Source organism: Vidua chalybeata, chromosome 11, assembly GCF_026979565.1.
Source record: "Vidua chalybeata isolate OUT-0048 chromosome 11, bVidCha1 merged haplotype, whole genome shotgun sequence".
Taxonomy (NCBI): Eukaryota; Metazoa; Chordata; class Aves; order Passeriformes; family Viduidae; genus Vidua; species Vidua chalybeata.
The window spans coordinates 10,786,452-10,809,594 of NC_071540.1; the positions used below are offsets into that span (position 1 = coordinate 10,786,452).

Below are 23,143 nucleotides of genomic sequence, written 5' to 3' on the forward strand. Positions count from 1 at the left end.
TTATCAATGAGGTCAGATCAGATTGCTCAGGGCCTTAGCCAGAGCTTGAAAACCTTCAAAGATGGAGATGGTGCAACTTCTTTGTGCAACCTGTTCTACTACTTGGCTGTCTTCATGGGAAGAATGATTATATATATATATATATATATATATATATATATATATATCTGTTTAAAATATCTCTTGTTTCAGTTTTGATCTGTTACCCCTTGTCTTCTCTGAAGAGTGTGGCTCCAACGTTTCCTTGCAAGAATTTCTATGGTACTTTGTTGGTTTTTGTCATGCAGATGGAATGCAAACCATTAACCTCTTTGCTCTGAGCCCCAGGTTGTCAGAGTAATTTTTGTTTTGCCTTCCTTGGTGTCCATTCAACCTGGGATGACTTTTTTTTTCCCTGCAGTTGTAGGTGTCTATCAGATAAATCCTGCCTTTGGTCAGAAGCACAAAACATTTGTTTGTTTAGTGTCTTAGTTAGGTTCTTTACAGGACAAATGCAACTAAGTCACTAATTTTCATAAGATGGGGCATGTAATGAATGCACTTACAAAAGTGCACAGTTTACACAGGAAATTAAGCAATGAAGCTAATATAAGATTGATGAGAAAAAGCTCACTGTCAGCATGTCATAGTATTACAAGCTGTATCAGATTTGTGTGACCAGCATTAGGTTTAAAGAAAGTACATTAAAAGCAATGTATGGTTGCCTGGTTTCTTCTTCAACTATCAAATACAAAGCCACACATGAGCAATCTTGAGAGCTGAATATAATCCCTCTGACAATATCAAACTCTTGAGTTCTTCTGACAGCCACTGCTGAAGCCAGCTGATTTGTAGAATAACACATTGTCCATTCCTTCAGACAAGTGAAATTACTGTCCTCACCTGGCCATATTGAAATGATTTCATTGATTTCAGGGAAATTCACTTCTAATCACTTACAACCTTGTAGCAGTTTCTGTTGTGATGGACAGTTTTACAGATTTCAGACAGCAGCTAGAGCTTCTATCCTCCTGTGGAAGTGCTGAATAGTTCTATGTATACACTCATGTCTATATTACATATGTTTCATTGCTGAACATTCCAGGCCTACTTACACAGGCTGTGTGTGAGAGAATCAGGAGTTCTGCTGAGACCAGTGTCTGACAGTGAGTGCCTGGTGAGTGACTCAGAGCCAGAGTATGCAAAACTTTGTGGGATTGTTAACAGTTTGAGCTTGACAAGATCTAGATGTCTAGATTTTATATTGATCTCGAATTTTCCATCAAAAAATATTTCCGCAATTGTGCTTTCACTCTTTTTGAAGGGAAAAAAGGTCAGCTTTGAAAAGGTGGAATGACCAAGCTAATCATGCTATATAGTTTATGCACCTAGAAACATTAATTACTAACTTAAGTAAGTAAATTAAGTTAGTCTCCTTAAGCTTAAGGAGAAGTACAGCACCAAGGAACAACAAGTGTTTGCCTCTCACTTTTATTTTCTGAGATGATTTAGTTTCAATAACCAAGGTAAAACAAGCTGAACACAGGCAAAGCTAATTGAATAGGAAAAAAAAAAACCCAAACAAATTCGTTCTCATCTGTTTGAAGTCTCAAAACTTATGGCAAAGGAAAGTCAGCAGTCCTGTGGAATAAAATATTAAGGCACATTTTTTAGCTGGAGCAGGGAGCGGCTGATGTACTAAAATGTAATCATGACCTGAGAGAGATGTGTAAAGAACCAACTGTATGAACATGAAACCAAGCTCTTTTGAGGCTGGAAGAAGTAGCAAAAAAAAAGTCAGAAAGACAAGTGAAATGTCTTTTGGAAGTTCTTTTTTTTTTGGACCTTGATCTTATGCTAGACAAAGAGAACAGGGACCAATAGTAATTGAGTTGAAGATACTTAACATGAATTATGATAATAGATAAAACATACTGCTGATGTAAAATGGAGCAAATTATGAGTGTAGCAGAGGACCTTTAGGGTTCATTGGGCTGAGAAGACTTTTTTATTATTAATAAATATTATTTCTGTTTTTTTCCTATAACAACATGCAGAGTTTTTATCATATAGTAACATTTTTTATCAACAACTAATTGAATCCATTATCTACATCATTATAGAATACCTGGAAGGGGGGAATTTATGAAGGACATTATAAAAGATATGACTTATTTGGTCGTTCCAGGTTACTGGGATCAAATTTGAAAGCAGCTTGCTCAGATTTCTAGGCTGCTGTGCCCTAGCCCCTTGAAAGGTGCCTGTTATTTCCTACCCATTTGTTATAGTATCCTGTTCTTGGCAGGATGCCTGCTATTTAAGGTTACTTTCATTAATCAGCCGTAAGTTAATTTCTTTGCAGGCAGAATCTCTGATCTCATTATGTTGTCTTTAAAGCTGAAGACCTCAGGTTGTTTTATTTTCACTTTGATACCACTGTAAAAAGATAGACTTAAGGTAAGGAACAGTGTCTCTGAGGAATCATTTGGTAGTCTTTGAAGAAGTGATAAATTGGACAATCATGAAGCAATATTCACATCTATAGTTAAAAGTTTCAAAATTCAGTGACTGATGTATTTCTGGAATGTGGATTATATCCCTAAAATAACCCTCACTCTATAGATTGCCTTGCAAAGATACATAGAATTATTCTCATAGGCTGCCTGTGTCAGGGCTAAACACACAATTAAGTCAGTGATAACATGAGAAAATCTTTTTTCCTTCCCAGTGACATGCAACTGTTTTTCTAGGGGTTATATATATATTTTAGCTTATAGCTGTGACTCTTTTTGTTGTACTTTTTTGTGATTTTTTTAATAGCAGTCAATATGTTTAAAAGTTTATAGACTGATCCATGACTCCTGTAGTACATTTCTGCTTTGAGATGTTTCTTGTTTTCTTTTCTTAAAACTTCTTTTTTTCTTTTTCTTTTTTCTTTTTCTTTTTCTTTTTCTTTTTCTTTTTCTTTTTCTTTTTCTTTTTCTTTTTCTTTTTCTTTTCTTTTTCTTTTTCTTTTTCTTTTCTTTTTCTTTTTCTTTTTTCTTTTTCTTTTTCTTTTTCTTTTTCTTTTTCTTTTTCTTTTTCTTTTTCTTTTTCTTTTTCTTTTTCTTTTTCTTTTTCTTTTTCTTTCTTTTTCTTTTTCCTTTTTCTTTTCCTTCTTCTTTTTTTTCAAAGATAGGTGGCCATTACCAGTACATGGGAACAGCAGTCTGACTTGATATGTTGCATATACTATGAGTTTAATGTTTTTTTTCCATTGCACTCCATTTCCCTAATGCTACCTGAGGTACTTCGAGACACATGCATCCCTGTCTTCTGTCTTTGAGAGTTAACTTCAACTGGAGCAATAAAATCTGGGTGCTTTTTAGAGCATTAAATCTGGCGAGTGGATATTTGTCATGATGTCTTTCAGGACCACCAGGTGTATGTCAGGGAGTGGGAAAGTTGCTCCACAGGTAACTCAAATCTCTGTGAGCAAGCCTGGTACATGAAGAAGCCATTTGTATCCCACTGAGTCCCATGACGTTGAGAACGTCGCTGAGATTTACACGAGTCCAATCTCTGCAGCTGATAAGAAGGGTGGCTGCAGCAGAGCGGCATCCGTGTGACCTGAATCCCTGTTTCTCGTGCTTCAGAGTGGCACTAGTGGGGTTTTTGGGTTTTTATTTGTTTTGGTTTTAGCTGGGTCAAAGCTGCTGTGAAGGGTGCATTTTATGAAAGCAGGCAGCTGGAAAGCAGTTACGTGGGAGAGCTCGGGAAAGGGAGCCCCGCGGCCTCTCGGGGATGAGGTGGGAATGCTGGGTCAAAGGGAATGTATTGGCAAAGGCCCTGAATGCCTGTTCCTATAGCTTACTTAGAGTTGCCCCAATGCTTTTAGACAGAATTGTTGTCAATGGTATTGATCAGATGTTCTGATAATCCAGCCAGCTTCCTGATGTGTTAAATTCCCTTCTTTCACGTGGTGTTAAGTGTGGAAGAAGTATCTGTAACTCTCAGTGGACACCACTGAAGGATGACTGCTTGCCATCAATTGTGCTGCACTTGCCAATTCCAATTAGTCATTTACTAGCCACTTATAACACTTTCTAGCAATTCTGTACCCTTCAAATACTTCTGGAATTTTAATTTATGTTTTTATCAGAAGAATTACACAGAAAATTTTATTTTCATCAGACATAGAAAATGGTGAATTAAATTTCTGCTACCCATGGATTCTTAAAAGTGTATATTCAAACTGAAAGGAGGACAAAAAAGCTACCAACTCCAGAGGAGCAAAATTTTGTATTTAAAGCAATATAAATACAGCAAACAGGATCAAATGTAACATTTGAATGTAAGCTGAAATTTGCAATGCATCTTGGAAGGAAACTTAACTTTGCTTAAGCTTCTGATTTCTTTTGCATACTTGCTTGATAGTTTTATGAACAACTTCTTTCTACAGAAAATATCAAGTTTTCAATCTGCTTTAGCTTGTACTTTGAATCGGTTGCAATGTAAGAGGGAGGGTGAGATTTTCAAGACCTCCTCCTTTTTATTTGTGTGTATGCATGTACAGTAACAGCTTCCAGGTTTCCCAGTCTCCATCACTATGAGCTCAGAAGAGCTGTTAGTGCTGACAAGATCAGATGCCATCACCAGTTTTGTCTAAAGGGTCTTGTGTGATGTTCCACCTTATCACTACCCCCTCCCTTGCTCTGCAGTGCAGAAGGGCAGGAGTGCAGCCCGTGAGCCTTGTGCAGCCCATGGGAAGGCATCCAAAATTCCCCTTCAGTCAAAGTGATACTTAATACAGCAAGAAATGGGTTAATGATTGTATCTCCACTTCAGCAAATGCACAATAAAGAGGTAGATTAGGAGAGATGAAAAATTTATTGCAAAAGTGGCACAGTATTATGAAAAACAAAATTATTTCATTGAGCGGGAGTTCTGTTCCCATAATCCTAACAATAAACTCTGTTACAATAATAATACGAGAAAAACTAATTGCAGCAAGGACAGGACAAATCTTTTTTAATCCTCCTTGTCATCTCAACTAAATCCAAACCTATTTGTATTAACCTTTGCTGACAGAGTCACATGATGGACATAATTTCTAGTAATTTACCAGCAGTAGATCTAACCTTTCTTCATCAAATATTCATAAAGGCATGATTCTCAATGATTTTCTGTCTCTTTTCATATTTACAGCTTGTTGTCTTCTTCCTTTTTACTATAATTTGAACACAATTGAAGTCAGATGGAATTAAAGTGGAATTGCTATAGTGGCTACAGTACCTGAAAGCAATGAATAACTAATTGAAATTTCTTATAAGTCAAGATCATACTCTACTCTGATGGGACTGCATTAAACAATCCACATGTCCTTGCCTTTTGGGGAGTTAAAAACTCAACCCAGATTAAATGGCATCAGTTCTTGTCTTTTGCATAATTGTTTAAAATGTGTGTGTCATGCATCTGCATAAACACTTGTGGAGTTGAGAGTATGAACTTCTACTGAATTCTTGGACAAGGTATTTGACCCATGAAAAGAAATGCTGTGGGCTCACTTCTTTCTTTAGGTATAAATAAGACTGACCATTGAACTATTCAATTATGCTAATGTAAAACTGATATAAATATTTGAAGATAAATCAGTTAGATTGAGGCAGGGTAGAACTAGCGTGAAATTTGGACTATGCATCTCTTCCCTTCTAGGAAATTTAAATCTGAAATATGATTATATATTACCTGTAAAATGATCACACATCACAGTAAGTTTTGTTTCTAATGAAGAAATTAGACCCTTTCAATGCAAATAAAATGGATAATGGAAAATATTAAACAGGGATTCATATACATCAAATATTATGTGATAAATTCTCAGAAATACTTTAGACTGGTATATTTGAATTTAAGATGATTGGGCAATTGCTGTAAGCATCCTTTGCATCATGCTGTGAACCAAAACTCTGCCTGTAAGTAGCTCTGATAGATAATGCGGTGTCACTGTGCTCATTCTCACCAGAAGAGATTGTGGATAAGTGGAAACATTATAAATGATTAAAAAAAAGAAAAACCTAAAGAAGTCCTTTTCCAGTAAGCATAGTGTGCATAGGATTTTAGATTGTATTTTTTCTTGACTAGTTCAGGTGCTGATTTCCCATGAATTGAGAGCACATTATTGTGACACCAGAAGGGGGTTTGGTGTTTGGATAGAGCAGTGATGAGGGCATAGAAAGTAGTTAAATATGCCCCAGAAGGAGATGAGCTTACAGGTAAATACTGTCTACTGGAGCAGTTGATATGCTTTAATTACAACATTTAGTATTTTTAAAGTTAGGTATAAAGGTTTTAAGGAATTCCTTAAATGAAACCCACTTAAATACTTTGGAGAAAAATGCAAGAAAGCTGTCTTGGAAATAGAAAAAAATATTTTAAAAAGGTGTAGAGGCATATATAAAGCTGTTGCTTCACTTTAACTTTGCAGAGAATTAGAGCAAATCATATGTATTACTTTGGTTATTCTAGCCTTTGTCAAAGAAATGGCATTTTTATATCCATAGTAATTATGAAATAAGAGGAATTATTCCATAAATGACACATATGCTTATTTGAATGCTCAAAATTACTAATTTTCAGAAATAAAATTTTTTGATTGCCGAAATTAAAAGCAGTCCTAATTTTCTATTGTTTCAGAATAAAACTGAAATAAGTGTCTTTGTTTGTATATAATTAGAACTTTAAATTAATTGTATAGAGCTTTAAATAAAAGAATTTTATAGAAATGTGCAAAACTGCATTTCCTCTCAGGTGACAGCTTTAACTATTACAGATAAAACATTTATAAACTCCATAAGTAACATTAATGACATTTTCATATAGATTCTGATTTCCTGAACTCACAGCTGGTTTATCTTTAGAGGTACATCCAATGAACACTTTAAAGTGCAGACTGCTTTAAAGAACAGAAAGCCAAACAATTAAACATAACTAACATCCTCTAATCAGTTATTGATATGGAGCTGTGGTTTATTCTTTACAGCTCAGAACACTGCAGCACCATGAAGTTAAATGAGATGCCCCAGAACTGGTTACAACCTAGGGATTTCCCCCCACCTCTTTTCCATATCACCTTCTTTTATGAGGTTCTGGCAGTCTGCAAGTTTACAGTAACCAGTTGTTGATGCAGTGAAATGGTCACCAGCATTCTAATGCAGTTGATTACTCAATCATAATAAAGGTATAGAAGGTTCTAATACATTTCATATTATATATGTAATTTGTTTTCTGTAGTGACCTAATTAGGTTTTAATAAGTCAAACTGCTTCTTACTCTTGTGGGAATATGAGGGAGGATTCAGTACAGGGAAAACACACAGAGTTTGTAATTTAGCCACATATTGAAAGCATGGGTTTAGTCTGTACTGTAAAGGCAGTGTTTCCAAGTGTCTGGAGTGTTTACAGGTTATTTCCAAGAACACTTTCTCTCCTGGTTACTGTGCCAAAGTTATGCTCCTCTTCAGCTGACAGAAGGCTTGAGTTTAGTCTGTCTTCATGTTTAGAGAATTTGTGATTATCAACGTGATTATCATGCTCCTAGTGATTCCAGCAGACAGTCGTGAGTGTGCCTTAGTGCAGCAGGTGAACCTCAGGCACTTCCTCTGTGTAACTTCATCTAAAGAGTCTGACCACCAGGTCAGCAGCCTCCTGAAAAATGGGGTTTTCCATCAGTCCCTTGGCAAGGGCAGAAGGTTACTGGGACTAATCAAGTTGGTCTTTGGGTAGCCAGTAAGGCTTTGTGGCTTCCCAGGTGACCTTGGTCCTGTAATGTACCATAAAGGACTGGCTTTCTCCATTAATAGTTCGTTTGTGAGAGCTGGAAAGGCAACTTGTAATACAGCTGCTTTTCCTGCTTCTTCCATAAAGACATTCTGAACAAGCAAGATGATGTCCTTTGACCCAATGTGACCTTGTATTTTTGGTGATTGTATGATATCTCTAGAGAAAATAAGTAAATGAAGATATAAGCATGCTGCTTAGTTATATATTCATATATTTCATTTTTTTTTCATAAATTGCATCACAAAATGTAGTATTTTCTTAAATTCATGTGTGTGTACATACCTTTGGCCCAATTCTCTTTTCAGTTAAACCTATGTATATTAAATGTTAGATTTATACCTGTCTATTACAACTGCAAGGGAATGAGGAATATGATGCTTCCTAAAAGATTTTTTTCACCTGCATAAGGGTTTTTCTCTCCATGGTGGTGTTGGGTTCAAAGGCTAAACTGATTCTTTTGGGCTTTGAAAAGAGAACTCTTCTGTCTTCTTTCATTCTCCTGGAGTATCTTTTCCACTTAGAATGTATAATTTTACAGCAAGATCTATTACAAGGAGCTTTGGAAGTCTTATTCAAAGTAAGCTCATGAAAGAATGGATATATAAAATTTTGAGCATCATTGTATTTGGGATTTGTATGTCAGTTGTTTTGACTTCCATCACAAGCTACTAAATTTTGTTCCTTTATGCCTGTGATAGTGTGTAACTGCATGGTTTCCAGGCAGGAATCTTTTCTAGACTTGAAGATGTCAGAAATTAGGAAAGTTCTGTTCCTTTAACAGTTTTTCCCAGTGTGTGATTGACTTCACTGTAAAAAACAGGTATATTCAAATTTCTCTGGATTCCTTTTTAAATTTCAGCCCCCACTGCTAGACAAGAGAGCTCTTCCATATAAGATACTTTCCTTCAATCTATTAGTTTTAATTCTCATAAGTCAAGCAAATTGAATAAATCATTATCATGTGTTTTTCACCTGTCTCCACAGTCTCTTTTCTCTGTTTTCTTCAACCTACTTCTAAAAGGCTGGAAACAAGGCTAGTCTATGTTATTCTTGTTTTGTTTATCCTTCAGTATTTGTTTTCCAGAAAAAGTGCACTGATTGTCATGCTTTATATATTCATGCTATCTGTCAAATGAGGCTGTACCAGATATTCTATCGCTTGATGATCTGCTACAGAGCCTGTAGATCCTAGGAGCTCCCTAGGAGCTCCCTTGTCATGATAGTAGCACTCTAACAGTCTATAATTTCCAGAATTCAAATCAGCATTATTGAGCCACAGAGTTCTTCAGTCTGGTCCAAGTTAATTGCCCAACATAGTGCCAGACATCAACATCTCTAAGAGGCTGTGTGCAAATATGCATTTTGTTTGTGTGTATGTATTCTGGAGTAAGTTGAGAAAAAACAGGTTTGAACACTGCTAAAAGCTTGATGGCACAGCCCTGGCTGGCTTCTGCCAAGTGGGGTTTTTACATTGGTAGTAGAGTATTTAATTCCTAAAATTCAGCGATGCAGGGAACACACTTTATTGCTGTTTAATGCAAAGGTGTTCTCTTGAAGGTATTTAAAGCTTTCTAGTTAGAAAGGTCACAAATATATCAAGAAGATTGGCACCTAGTTTAAATTATGAGACAAATGTAAGTAAACAGTATTTTTGTAATACCTTGTCAGGAGGAACAGAGAAAAAAAAAGGAGGAAGTGCATGGAGCATTCCTGAGGGGCCTGAAAAGAGCAGGTAGTTGCAGTGTGATTTCACCAGTGTTTCACCCTGGCTGTGCAGACAAGACAGCATTAGGTAAACTGGACCTGATGAAGTCATTATGTCTTGGAAAAGGGAGATGAAGCAGATAGCTGTTATCAGAAATAGCTGAGCCAGACCTGTCAGTGTTTGGGCAGGCAGCAGTGTCCTCTGTGCTCAGTTGTGATGAAATGTTGGAAAAGCTCAAGTGAAAGTACAAAGGACAAACTCTGTAGGAGAAGGTCTAAGGAAAAGGGCTTGTTGTCTTCCTGAGGAATGTCATTAATTTCCCTGGATACTCCTACTGGCTCTTCAGTGAGCAGGTAGAGGGTGAAATTTCCATGTAGAACTGCACATTTCTGAAAAATATGAACTACAGATTAACAACTCTTCAGGAGCAGTTAAGAATGGAAAAAGGGACACCTGCTGTTTGGACTGAAAAGAGGAGGATTATGTAGCTACTGCCAAAACCCTTAAAGTTTACATTCATTTCTTGGCATTATGACAGGCTGGAGTAATAGCATTTCAGCAGAGAAAAAGGTGACCACATTGTATAGTAGATTGATATGATCACAGTATTATTTGAAATAGCAAACAACATAGGAGGGATATTAGGTCAGTTTCATACTCAGGGAAGCAATGTTTCTTGTAACAGGAAGAGAAAAAATTTCATCAGAACTTCATTGCAAGGAAGCTCAGCTGGCAACCTATAAACTAGGAAAAATGGAGTCTGAAATACGACATTCCTAGACAAAATAAAACATATAGAAGGCCAAAATCATCCACTTTTCATAAAGTTTAAATAACTGTTCTTTTGCAGACATAGAACAACGGAAGACAAAACAGTGGGTCTCTTGTGAGAGTAGTGAAATGGATACTTTCCAAGATACATATCTTGATTTTTCATTAATTTGTACAAAATATGGAGGAATGGACAGTAAATGGCACTCAACAACAAAATACTTCTGTTTCCTTGGCATCAAAAAAATTACAAATATCCATGTAGAATTGGAACCTGACAGTGTATTGTAGGTTACTTGACAGAAATCCCTGAGACGTTCCTGTGGTAGTTTACTGAAGTCTGGCATTATTCAGGTAACATGCCCATGAATTTTTGTCCATGAGTTAGAATGTTCAGTGCAGCACAGGGACTAGAGACTAAATGCAGAGAGAGGCATTGGGGTAGGGATAGGATGGCTGCCTCAGGTCCTTAAGAGAAGTTGCAGATAATCCTGTATGTATGTATGGCTGTGCTCTGAGCAGCGATGCAGAGATCACCTCCCAGCCTCTACACAGTGGAGATTTTCAACCTGTGCTGAACCCAAAATATATTTGAAAGTTCCACTGAGCTAAATGAGATTTACATGTGTGACTATGCATTTTGCTGAGAACTGAGAGAAGATTGAATCAGATCCTTAATTAACTAATAAAAGAGGTCTTTGGAATTCTGATGTGGTGTTTTAGGAGGGATTATATGATAAAATAACATGAGTAGCCATGCAGGTCAATCAGCAGAGCAGATGTTAGCCTCTCTTCTTAGCAAACTTTGGGTTTTGTTGCCATTTCATGGTAAAGAATAAGTTAAGAGAAAGCACATGAATGAATTTGAATTATGCCTTGCAAATACTAACAAAATAACCTGTCTGAAGCACTCGTAAGGCATTAGCAGCATATACTTTATTATGATTGGACTGTTCCCTGTGGCAATAACTTCAAGAAGAATTTAAGGAGTAGTTGCATTATCTATGGAGAAGCAATTTTTTACTTTCTATTCATAAAACTTTCTAAGATAGTTTTATGAATAACTCTGAAGTTTACTCTGAAGGCCATTTCAGTCGTCCATAGATCTTATGATATTATGTTACCTTCTTTCGTTTCAAATTCACAGCATAAGAAAGAAAAAGAATTACATAAATTGGATGTTAGAAAAGTTCTGAAGATAGACATCAGAAGAATTCAAGAGTAAGAAGAGAACTCAACATTATTTGTTTTTTTCCATCCTAAAGTAAAAAGAGAACAAAGCATCAAAAGCATCAGTAGTGATAGAGAGAGCTCAAAGCTAGGACTATATATTACAGCATAAAAAACAAGCAAGTTGGCACCACCAGAAGGCCTAAAGTCTTAGTCTGTGGTTTAAAGTCATTGATATTGCAGTCAGAAAGATCTTTCAGCTGCAGAAGTAAGAGAAGAGCTGTATGCATTTGTTGCAATAGACATTTTAGGTTTTGCCTGCTAGTAGCATTTTGGTGCTCACTAGGTGAATAAGTGTCCATGGTGCTGAGAGAATTCAAGTCCACTGATAGAATGTTGTAGATCAGACTCCTCCACTTTTTGTAAGTACATCTGAAAATAATGACTGTGAATGTAGGCATTCACATCAGATGCATGTACTTTATCTTGTGTTTAAATTGATTGAATGCAATCATAGTCCATAAACTAAAGCATATTCCAGTCTAGTAACTTTGAATCATCATCTAATCCAATCTGTACTGGAATTTTAGTTGGTTTTAAAAAATATTGCAGAATTACCTTAATTCAAAAATTTTGAAGTACAGTGATGCTGAACTTGAAAGTAAGTAAAGAAATATATTTCTTCACATTGTATTTGGGCAATGGTAATTATTTACAAGTGAAAGTAGAAATTGATATTTCAAATATCTATATAATATTTGCAGTTATTTGAAATCCAAAGGGTAATAGAAAAAATTCTGAGGTCTTGCTTGATAGTTAGAAATATTTACTCCACTTGTAGAGAAGCAGCTTGTTGAGCATATTGTTGCTATATTATTTTTATATGTGGCTGGACGTACCGTAGCATTTCCTGGGATATCAAGTCTATTTGTCTGCCAGCACTGGAATTTTTTTGGTGGCATATTTTTATAGTGATTTATCTATAAAATATCACTGAATAAAGCAGCAGCCATGGAGAAATTCTGCAGTGGTTGAAATGTGATTAGTTACATGAGGCTTTCTTTTTTTATTCCTAAACTCCTAACTCTTCTTGGGCCTCTCTGCCTTTCTGGTATCTGTTTTCTCATTTCCCTATTATTTGTTCCTCCTGCGTCCATTTCACCTCATGTTGACCTTAAAGAAACTGTGTTTTAGCCCACAGAATTGCATTGCTCTTACAGTAGGAGTTCCAATATATGTTATAAACATTCTGGTTGCAGGCTACAGCCAAGGTGCACAACACAGGGAAGACAATGTCTTTCTGCAGCACAATAAACCTTTAGTTTTGTTTGTTTCTTTGTTTCCTAAGCCTCTTAGGAGTTCAAGGCCATAGCACTTGATAGAAGATTTGGCATAAGCTCCTCTTACATGTGTGTGAGTATATATATGTATATATGTATAAAGAGAGAGATGTCTATGTACATAGATGTATTTATGCCTCAAGTTATAGTGATAAACAAGATTTTAATTTTAGTCTTGAGAGAGTCTTAGAGTTGTTTGGCTCTCACATATGGTGCTTATTATCCATCTATTGTAGCTTCCTTTTGGCTATTGAAATGTGCAAATTCACTGAAATGGAGCAAATCAGGCAAGAGGTGCATCTTAGGAAGAGTCTGAGAGGATCCAGGTGGTTTCTGGGCAGGATCTCCATTTGGTGTCGCTCTCCCTTATGAGCCATACATGCACAAAGGACTGTTCCTTGTAAAATCATACGTGGAGTCCTTGCACAGTGGTTACTACGAATGCCTAAGGTCTGCAGTTCCATTCAGCTCCCAAGTGCTGCCCCTTGTGGGTCACCCTTGCTTTGGTTCTGATGGAAGTTGGGGGATTTTGGGGGTGGGTTGTATTTGCAGCCAGCAGGAGTGGTGCAGGAAGGATTACATTGCTTTGATGCTGAGAAGATATAGACCCTTTCTCTCCAGACTGATTTAAGGATCAAGTAAGGTGGTTGCTGTTAGTTGCATTCAGTCATGTTTCCTTTGATTTTACTTTCCTTATATAACAGGGATTTGTCATACAGCAGTTGATTTTTATTAACGTGAAAAGGTACTTTATGAAAAAACATACACTCAACAAGGAAAATGTTTTAGCTTTCTTGCAGAAGGGCAGAGCCTCCAGATCCTGAAGTTCTTTGGAAAATGGAATTGCTTATTCTAAATGAGGTGGAATTAAATGGGAGGGCCATCTTCCTGCCATGTCATTTAAAATGATGCTGTATTTACATTTTTGCTTACCTATATGACTTTTACATAAAAAGAGTACAAAAGATAAAGTGAAAGAGTAAATGATGCTGGAAGCATCATTAACTTTTCAGATGACATTCTTTTTGAAAATACAGTGTCTTTCAAAAAAATGTGCCATATGCATGGCTCAGCCCCAGATCTTCCAGCAGTCTAATACTGGCAAGGGAGGGCATCTGTAGCCCCCTGGGGAGTGGGCTGTGGGGATTTCCTTTTCTCCTCTTTGTTGTTTTTTTATTTCCATTTCCTTTTCCTCTCTTTTTTCAGTCATTTAACGCTGTTCTGCACAACAGAGGGGAGCATCTGGCCCCAAGTAAACACCCAATAAAATAAGTGGGGGAAATTCACAGCTCCCTTGGTGCTATTGCGTCTGTCTGTCTGGTTGTGGACTCAACAAGATAACCATGCATCAAATTACATTGTCCAGGCTATCTTCACAACCAGAAGTGCTTGAAACCTTATTTTAATAGAAGCTTAGATTCTGGAGAATACTATAAAATCTCTCAAAAGGCTCCAAATCAGCAATTCCATCTGTGTTTCTGCAAATGTAGAGGAACAATGCCCCAGCTGATTATGCAAACAGAATGAAAATAGTTATTTTAAAAGTGCATAAAATCAATACTTTGGGGAAAACAAGTCAGCTGTGTTTATATTCAGCATATAGCAGACATTTTGTTTCTTTGTCTGAAAAAATCATAGGAAAGCAAGGATTGCAAGTGAAATAAACCAGCCGATCATACAGTGCAACAGAGGGGACTGGAACATCAGATGTCTCAGCAAAGGCTTAGAGAATTTTAGGTTCCTTCTGAGAGAATATAAATTATATTGAGGTTGATATATTTGTATGTTGTTTGAAGTCAAAGCCAAATATTCTTAACACGGTGGGAATAACTCCCTTCCCATTGCTGATCATGAAAAGTATGTAACTAAATCTATGTCTGTGGTGCTGAAAATTTCCTCCTAAATGCTGTCTCTTCTGGACTAATGGGATTTTTTGCAAGTATTGGTGTGAAGGGGTGTGCATATAAATATGTATAAACGTGCTTCTCATACAGTCAGGATACATTCCTTGTATACATATTATTCTAAAAACAGGAAACAAAAGCATCTGAGAAACAGGACTGAAAGGGAACAATTTTTAGACCTATAAGTTAAATTGGATTAAACTTCATCTTTCAGCAAATGCCATGTTATTTATTCAGTGTTTCTCTGGGGGATTTCCCTACCCCCTACACTTTATAGCGAGTAGTGATGTTTCTTAATTAAAAAATCAAACAAACATGGAATTGAGGCTGCCCCACACAGACATTCTCCTGTGGGAATAGGAGGTGCACTGATTTTCTCACGGACAGTTTCTGTGTCTGTTGGACACAAAGGAGTGGAAAAGCTGTGTCTGGGGAAGCAAAATCACATCATGCATCTGATGCCAGGACTATTCTCAGTACTGCAGGGCCATGTCCCAGGTATTGCCCTTTACAGGGGAGAGCTGGTGGACATGGTGAGGAAGGTCACTGATAAACTCATCACAAGTCAGGTAGATTTCTGTTTATTAATTACCCCACAGTAGAGACTACTGTCTTGGAGAAAGGAAATTCTTGTTTCCTCTTTTCTTTCATTCTTTCCACCCAGAGCTGGAATGTTTTGGAGGTTTTAGGGCTTTACAATCCCAACTCTGTAGCTGAAACAAACCTTTATCCTTTTCCTTAGTTTCTGAGCTAAATAGTTTAGAAAGACTGAAGTACATTTTGACAGATTTTAATTAATATTTTGGGGGAGGAAGTATTTTAAGTTCTTTACAGTTAAGACAAAGCAAAATATTTTTTTGAATGATTCTGAGTTTCATATTTTTCTCCAAATGCATGTGAAGCACATTGGTGCATGACTTTCAGTTGGACTCCACCAGTGCTTTGGTTGCTGCTATTTCAACATGTGGAGGGTTTTTCTCATATTTATTTGGTTTACTATTTGAGTAATAATAGAAACTCTGACATTTTCAAGCTGATGCAACTGTTGTTCCACCCTGTTTAGTGTCAGGTTCATTGATCACTTCCCTGCCTTTCTGTGGAACAGCAAAATGCACTCTGCAGGCCAGTGTTAAAGATGGGCTCTGCTATAGATTCACTTTGTCAAAGTGCTCACAAGGCTGGCTGTTTTCGGGCTATCCTACTTTGTCACCAGCGATGCCTCAGGATATTGTAGCCAGCATCTCATTTCCAGTGGAATGGTTTATTTTGAAGGCATAAAGCTCTTGAGTCAGTGACTGTAAATGTTGGTTCTGTGGTAAGGGCCAAAAGCACCAGTGACATGAGCCATTATCAACTTTTGACAGAAGCAGACAGAGATCATCTCATGTGCCAGCAAATGTATTTATTCTTGAGTCTTTGTGCAGCTGATACTTTTTTTTTCCTTAGAGAAATATTTAACTGATATTGCCTCTATCCCTTTCCTAAAACTGGCATTCTATTTTCAAATTTCTTATCTGGAAACAAACTCTTTTTGTCCCTTCTCTGCAGTCCTGGTCTCAGCCATTTTTTATGGCTGGCACACTGTAGTTACAGCACATGAAAGAACATCAGTGATGACTTATTGTAAATGGGACAGACTTCTTGGGAATGCACTGGGGATTAGATGTCCAAAAGAATGAAGTACTTCTCTCTTTCCATCTGGCCACTTCATTTCACTGCCTATTTGGGACCAGTACTTCTAAAATCTAGTTTGCAAAGTCAAATATTGATTTAATTTGGGTTGTTTTTTTTTTTTTTATTCTTAAAAGGTAGAGCAAACCTGGGAAGGTTTTACTTGTGCAGAGTCACAGGAGGAACAAGCAGGGAACAGTTGAAAGAAATGCTTTCTGTCAAAGTTGGCAATTTTCTGATTGGTTAATTAAAAAAACTAAGAAAATCTATTGTCCAGATTGGACTCAATAACTTTCAAAATATCAGTTTTGGCATGAAAAATTCTAATTTTGTTGGTAATATAGCCATATAAAAATAGTATTTCAGTATATTCATATTTTCTCCATCCCCTGTTTTTTCAGAAAATAGTCTTTGGAATGCAAACTAAAAAAGTTAATACCAAGTGAAGGATTTTTAATTATTAGCTTCCTTATGTTTTACAGGGTTTAAACAAAGAGATTAGAAAGTATTCCATCCTAACACTGTGTCATGATGGAGCATTAGCCAACCTATTTTCCAAACACTCTTCAAAACACCTTTGGTGAAGTTCCAGCTGAAATACTGATTCTATATATGCTATTTCTTCTAAAATAAGCTAAATCAGAAGTCAAGCTTTGAATATATTTTTACTATAAGCAAGTTAAGTTCCAGCACCCAATGTAGATCTCATGTCTTGGATTAGTTCTCCAGAAAAAGTTCTGGGAGAGCATGGGACTGGTTTCCCTTGGATACAGGTGATCCAGGCTGGAGTACTGTCTGTCTTGTATATGCTCTGGCAACTAAGAGTGTCACCTTGAAATGACGTGGGATTATCCTAACACTGAGATTAGAGTAACTACACGTAGTTTACATAATAATTTGAGGGACAAGTATGAAAAAATCCAAACCTAAAGCAAATCTCTTTGTCCCAGGTAGGATTTGTGTTCCACAGCAGAGCTCTGTGTTATAAGATTAATAGCCCATATTTGATCAGACCCATATGTGCAAAGTCATTGTGAGTTTTAAGAGTGGAAGATGGTGTCTAAAGAAGTTGCTGCTGTTCCTCTTCCTCAGAACAGCACGCCCCCATGTTAGCAGAGCTGTGCCATTTAAAGTGATGTCAGTCTGGGTTTCAGGAATGCATTTGTCTTAGTAAAGTGATCCAAATGCTTTTTTTGCCTGGGCCATTGTTTTAAAAGTTATCCTGAAGTTTTGAATAATAGTACAGTAACACCTTTTTTCCAGCATGAATGGAGGGAGAAAATAGCTCCCCATATAAAACATAAAATTTCAGAAGTGCTGGAGTAAGCGTGTATGGGTGAGTGTGTGCTTTTGTACCTGCAGGGCAAATGTCCCATCCTCCCCTTCTGACTGTGTCAGTGCATGGGGAAATCAGCCAGACCCATTTTCCTTGTCTTACCCTATGAATTTCCATGTTGTCTCCATTGGTCTTTGAACTGCTGGGCATAGGTAACTAAATTAGTACCATCTCAGAAACAGGGCTGTTCACATCCTCTCCTCACTCTTAACATGCCTGTGCAGTCTGAGCCACAGATTGACCCCTATTGATCTGATTTGACTACACTTCTGTGGACTAGACAAACAGTGCAAGAGGATCCAGGAACTCTTAATTCACAGTACCTTATTTAGGTTCCTAGGTAATAATTCTTATTTGCATTAATCACTTGCATTAATCACGCAGAACCCGAGGCTGCCTCTTGCCTTCAATGCGTTCCTGTTCATGACAATACAACAAAAAGGTACCTGCTCTGAAGTGTGTTTTAAGTATGTTGATACTTAATAGTTGCAAAACTTAACTGTTAGAAAAAAAGACATTTTTTCAAATCAATGACTCACGCATTACTGTAAAAAATATTGATTAAAAACAAAGCATAATGTTAGTCATTTAGTCAGTAGAGTGATGCAATACTGAAATAAATTTATCCCTTGACTTTTGCATTAACCTTTTATTGACTGCTTGCATACTCATAATTAACACACACTTTAGCTAGCTTGGTTAATTTTAGCATTGTGATCAGTGTCCTCTAATGTAGATGACACCCTGATCATCAAAAATCAGTGCAGCCCAGGGAACTGTGACCAGGCAAGTGCCTGTCCCAGTGGGTGCACACCTGCCCCTGGAGATACCAGCCACCTTCCAGGGAAAGCATCATGTGCTGTTATGCAAATAGTCAAACAGTCATACAAATGTTTGTCAACACTTAGGTGAACATTGTTAAATATTAATGAGCAAAGTCTGTTGGTCAAAAACAGACAAAAAGGTTATGAAAAATCTGAGAACTTTAGGGGGTAGAGGTAGTGAGAATGTGCTCTTCAACAGTAACTAAAAATGGGTTTTTAAAATTGAAACTGTCACAAGTCTTGATTGTTTTAGTAAGAAAGTAGGGACCATGGAGTTTTGTACATTCTATTAAAAAACAATTCTTTCTATAATATGTTATTGAACACTTACTGTCAAGATGTTGCAGCTAAATTACTCTGAAATATATCACAGCAGTTTTCCTGTTCTCCTGCTGCAGATAAAGTATTGAATGAATCTATTCTGTATTTCAGAGTTTGTGTGATTTCCACTCTTTACACAGTTTTTACATAGAATATACACAGGTTAGTTCTATTTTCCTTTGGAATTTTGACTTTAGTAACTCAAATAATTTTTAATTGATATGGAATATTTTCATTAACTTACAATATTGTAAATCTTCATACTTTCCCTCTACCACTACAGCTCAATGTTTGCAGCCTTTTTTTGTTTATTTTTATTTATCAGGAGCTATTGTTGCTAACTCATGTTAACTGTCAGATACAAAGGATTTTAAATAATTCTGTGCAATCATTTAGATGCCTTTGATTGTTCTGCTTCAGTTTAAAATGTTGCTATGCTTTTGGCAAGATCTTCAACTCTGTTCCACTGCTACAAATTAAAGACCATTGTAGGACCAATTTCTCCTGTAGAATTTTTTTTTAATCAGAAATATACTCATCTAGAAAGGTCTGGGTTTTGCACCCTAATTCTGAGTGACAAAGCCCATTTTTGACCATGTTCCAGATTGTGGGAGCTATTCAGGTGAATTGCTTATTGAACTGCCAGGTGCAGCAGTGACTGCCTAGAACCAGCCCCATAGCTTTGAGTATGAAAAATTTAAGCTGTCTTTGATGTCAGCAGATCCGGTACAGGGGTTGTAATTTTGGTCAAAATAGATGACTGACAAATTATAAAAATGTATAATTCCCTGCCGTTCTTGCTAGTATGGAGCAAAGCTGTAGAAGTCCAACAAGAAGGATGAAGGCACCGTGGGATCACTGAACTTGGAGTGCTGTGGCACTGCTTTCCCTTTTTTGTATTTTTACAGCACATTGATGCATTTCTGTCATCAGACTGGCACAGCAAGCCTGAGGACCTGACACGCTTCTATTCCTCTAATCCCTCACATAGAATACGCTATGGCTAAAACTTCCCCAATTGCATGATCTCCTGGAAGTTCAGGCACGTGCTTGGTTGTGGGGAGACCTCTCAGCAATGACTCTGCTGGTAACAAATACAGAAAAGGGAAAGTAGCAAGTAGTGGCTCTTGGACTGTCCAGGCACAGCATCACCATGACTGCCACCACATTTACAGCAACACAAACACCCACATGTGAGGGAAAAGCTGGTCAATCTGTTTGTGTGAGAGAGCAAGGGAAAAAAAGACATGAAAGGTAAAAAGAGGGCTCTGAAATGCTGAGGAAGCTAAAGGTTGTTATGTCTTTTCTCTCGGTGAAAACTGTTGTTGATAGATGTGGGAGAGAGAAAATGTTTTTTGTTATTATTATTATTAGCTGAGTTTTGCAGATCACATAACATGCCTGCAGTATTTACTGGCTGAGCTTTATGATTTGTCATCTGCAATAATCACTACATGGTTAATTTCTCCACTTTTAGATGGAAATGCTTAAACTGAAGTGCTAGCCACCAAACTGAGTGTATTATTTTGTGCCAAGATAGAAAATAAAGCAAGCTTTTAAAAGCCTTATAGAGTTATGCTGTAATTAGTTTCAGCTTCCCCTGCATATTAATTTTCTCCTGTTCCTTTATATAATTTGGAAAATGTCTTCAGAACATGATGGCACAATCAGTTAAGTACTTCTCAGAACTCACGCACTAAACTGCATTTGCTAGAACAACTATTACAAAGCAGCCAGCAAAACAAATCCTCTGTTATTCTGTACAGTGCAGCTTATCAATGCAAACAGTTTAATATTTATGCTAAGAGGATTGTCACAAGTAGCTTCTGTTCCTTTAATTCTTGTTTTAAATAAATAATGAGAACATTTAAACACATTACTCTTCCCAGGGCCCTGAGGTCGGCTAATCTTATTATTTATGAAGTGATGTGCTACATAATAGTACTTAGTGCATGTTAACAGATGCTATTATCAGGGGCTGATGTGGAGAGCTGAAGATATATTGGAATGCTGTGTGTTAATACTGTCCTTGTAGTGTAATGTACGATGGATTGAGTGCCCAGGATGCTGGTGCAGCAATTAACCACCCACCAACATGGGTGTAAAGCTGAAGTATGTTTTCTCATGGGGATTACACTGCTATTAATAATTCCCAGGAGAAGAAGACATCTTTCATTTGGCAACAGTCTCTTCCAGAAGGTCAATGGTGTGGACAAGGAAGTTGAGTGTGTCAGTATTCTTACAGTTCATTCTACTGAGGTGAAAGATGCATATATATTTAAAATAACTTTAAAGTTCTTACAAAAATTATATGCATTATAGAACACAGATTTTAAAAAATGTCATACAAGACATAAAAGTGCATTTCTGCAATTTGGTTGTTATCTCTTTAAAGAGATATATACACCTGCAGTATGGACCAAAATTAAGGTAATTCTCAGCATTTTTGGTTTTTTGCTCCATTGCAAATATTAACTAATTAATCAGCAATGTGCAAATTGTTTGAGGGGAAGGGAAAAAAGAGGGGCAGAAATCCTCCTTGAACTCTGACAATGTCTTTGATGCAGCATGTATTAGTCTAATCTTTAGAAATGTGATGGTTGCCACTTATAAAAACTTTCCTCTGCAGGCTGCAGTTCAGTTGAATATTATAATTAGACTTCACTAGTATTGATGAATAATCCATTTAATAAAAAACATTGTAATTTAAACATTTTCTCTGGGGACTAACATAGACTAGCCTCTTAATTTAATTTTATTGAAGTTTTGCCCACCCATTCATCATTGGAAGTTGTTATTAACCTCCATTTCCGTTTTTCTTTATAGAATTTTCTCTTTTTATATTGCCTTTTTCAGTGCTAAGCAGGTTGATACACTTGTAAATCTCCAGAATCTACAAAGCTAGTCTGGCTTCTTTAATGTTGTTTAATCTATCCCCCCTGACCTTAATGCAGTAAATTCAGTTTAATCTTTCTCAATAATCTAGTAATACATTGGAAACCAGCAAACATTTAAATCTGATAATGATTTAATCACATACTTTAAATAACAGCTGAGATAATGAAAAAATAATTCACCATATAAAGGAACACTAACTGAGTTTTCTCTGTGATTGGCTTTTTGAGAAATCCCTATAGAAAATACAAAGCCTATAACAGAAATCAACTTCACTAGAAATGTGCAATCCATTTGGTGTCAGAAGATGTCGTATTTCTTTTTTTTATAATCTTTCTCTTTAAATTAATGCTCAAACATATCCTTGCTGAGTATTCAGTTTCTTGATACAGTTTTACTTAAGTGGTTTATCTGCTTACCTTTCTTTTCAGATGCCAGTCAGATGCAGCAGAGAGCTTGCCAGAAGACCAGAAACCAGAATGCCATCCCTTCTGGACAGATGATGATGAATGTAATATGCCTCTGCCATATGATCTAGAAGAAGTAATTGCTTATCTACAAAATCTTGTTCAATGGATAGAATAACAAGTGACCTTCCAGCCTAGAATTATTGATGCTGGTCATCTGGGGAGAAGCTTTGTCGTTACCATAAATCTTATCAGCTTTATGATTTCTTGATCATATGTTATTTTATGTGTCAATGCAGATTTTACCAATCTTTACACAGTAGCTTAGTTACTGTCTCATAATAAAAAAGACCAGCCTCCAAATTTACAGAAGCATGTGTTTTTTAAGACCTGAAGTCCAGAACACCAGCCTTAGTTCCTTCCTCCTCCACTCTAACTCCCTTTGACCCTACAGCCCAGGGATATCTGTGTTTCACAGAATCACAGGATGGGTCAAGTTTGAAGGGACCACAGTGGAATCACCTGGTCCAACCTCCCTGTGGGATCACTGGGTCCAACCTCCCTGCTCAAGCAGAATTACCCAGAGCACAGGGCACAGGGTTGTGTCCAGTCAGTTCTGGAATGTCCCCAGTGAGGGACACTCAGCAGCCTCTGGCCAGGCTGTTCCGTGCTCGGGCCCTGCACAGCAAAGAACTCCTTGCTCGTGTCCAGGTGCAACTTCCTGGGCATCATTCCTGCCCCTTCCTCTTGGCCCATTGCTGGGCACCAGGAGCAGAGCCTGGTCCATCCTCTGACACCTCCTGCAAATACTGACAGACATCAGTAATGTCCCCTCTTAGCCATCTCTTCTTGAGGCTGAGCAGGCCCAACTCTGCCAGTTGTTTTGACACATTCCCTTGGTATCTAAATTTCAGCTTCCACGAGTGCCTAGAGCTGTCTCTGGCCTGGCAGGCTTGAGCAACCCAAGGTGTAGCTCACACGTGTGGCAAAGCAGACTGCA

The 23,143-nt window shown here is 37.2% G+C and overlaps 1 protein-coding gene across 5 annotated transcripts in view; it reads left to right on the forward strand.

The window, feature by feature from the left end:
* Nucleotides 1-22,506, forward strand: part of FTO (FTO alpha-ketoglutarate dependent dioxygenase) — a 222,260-nt gene extending 199,754 nt beyond the window's left edge. For all 5 annotated transcript variants that reach the window (XM_053953125.1, XM_053953131.1, XM_053953127.1 and 2 more), the window contains one exon: nt 22,168-22,506. In XM_053953125.1, coding sequence (XP_053809100.1) covers nt 22,168-22,321 — 154 coding nt within the window. In that variant the 3' untranslated portion in view covers nt 22,322-22,506. The remainder of the gene's footprint in view (nt 1-22,167) is intronic.
* The last annotated feature ends 637 nt before the right edge of the window (nt 22,507-23,143 follow it).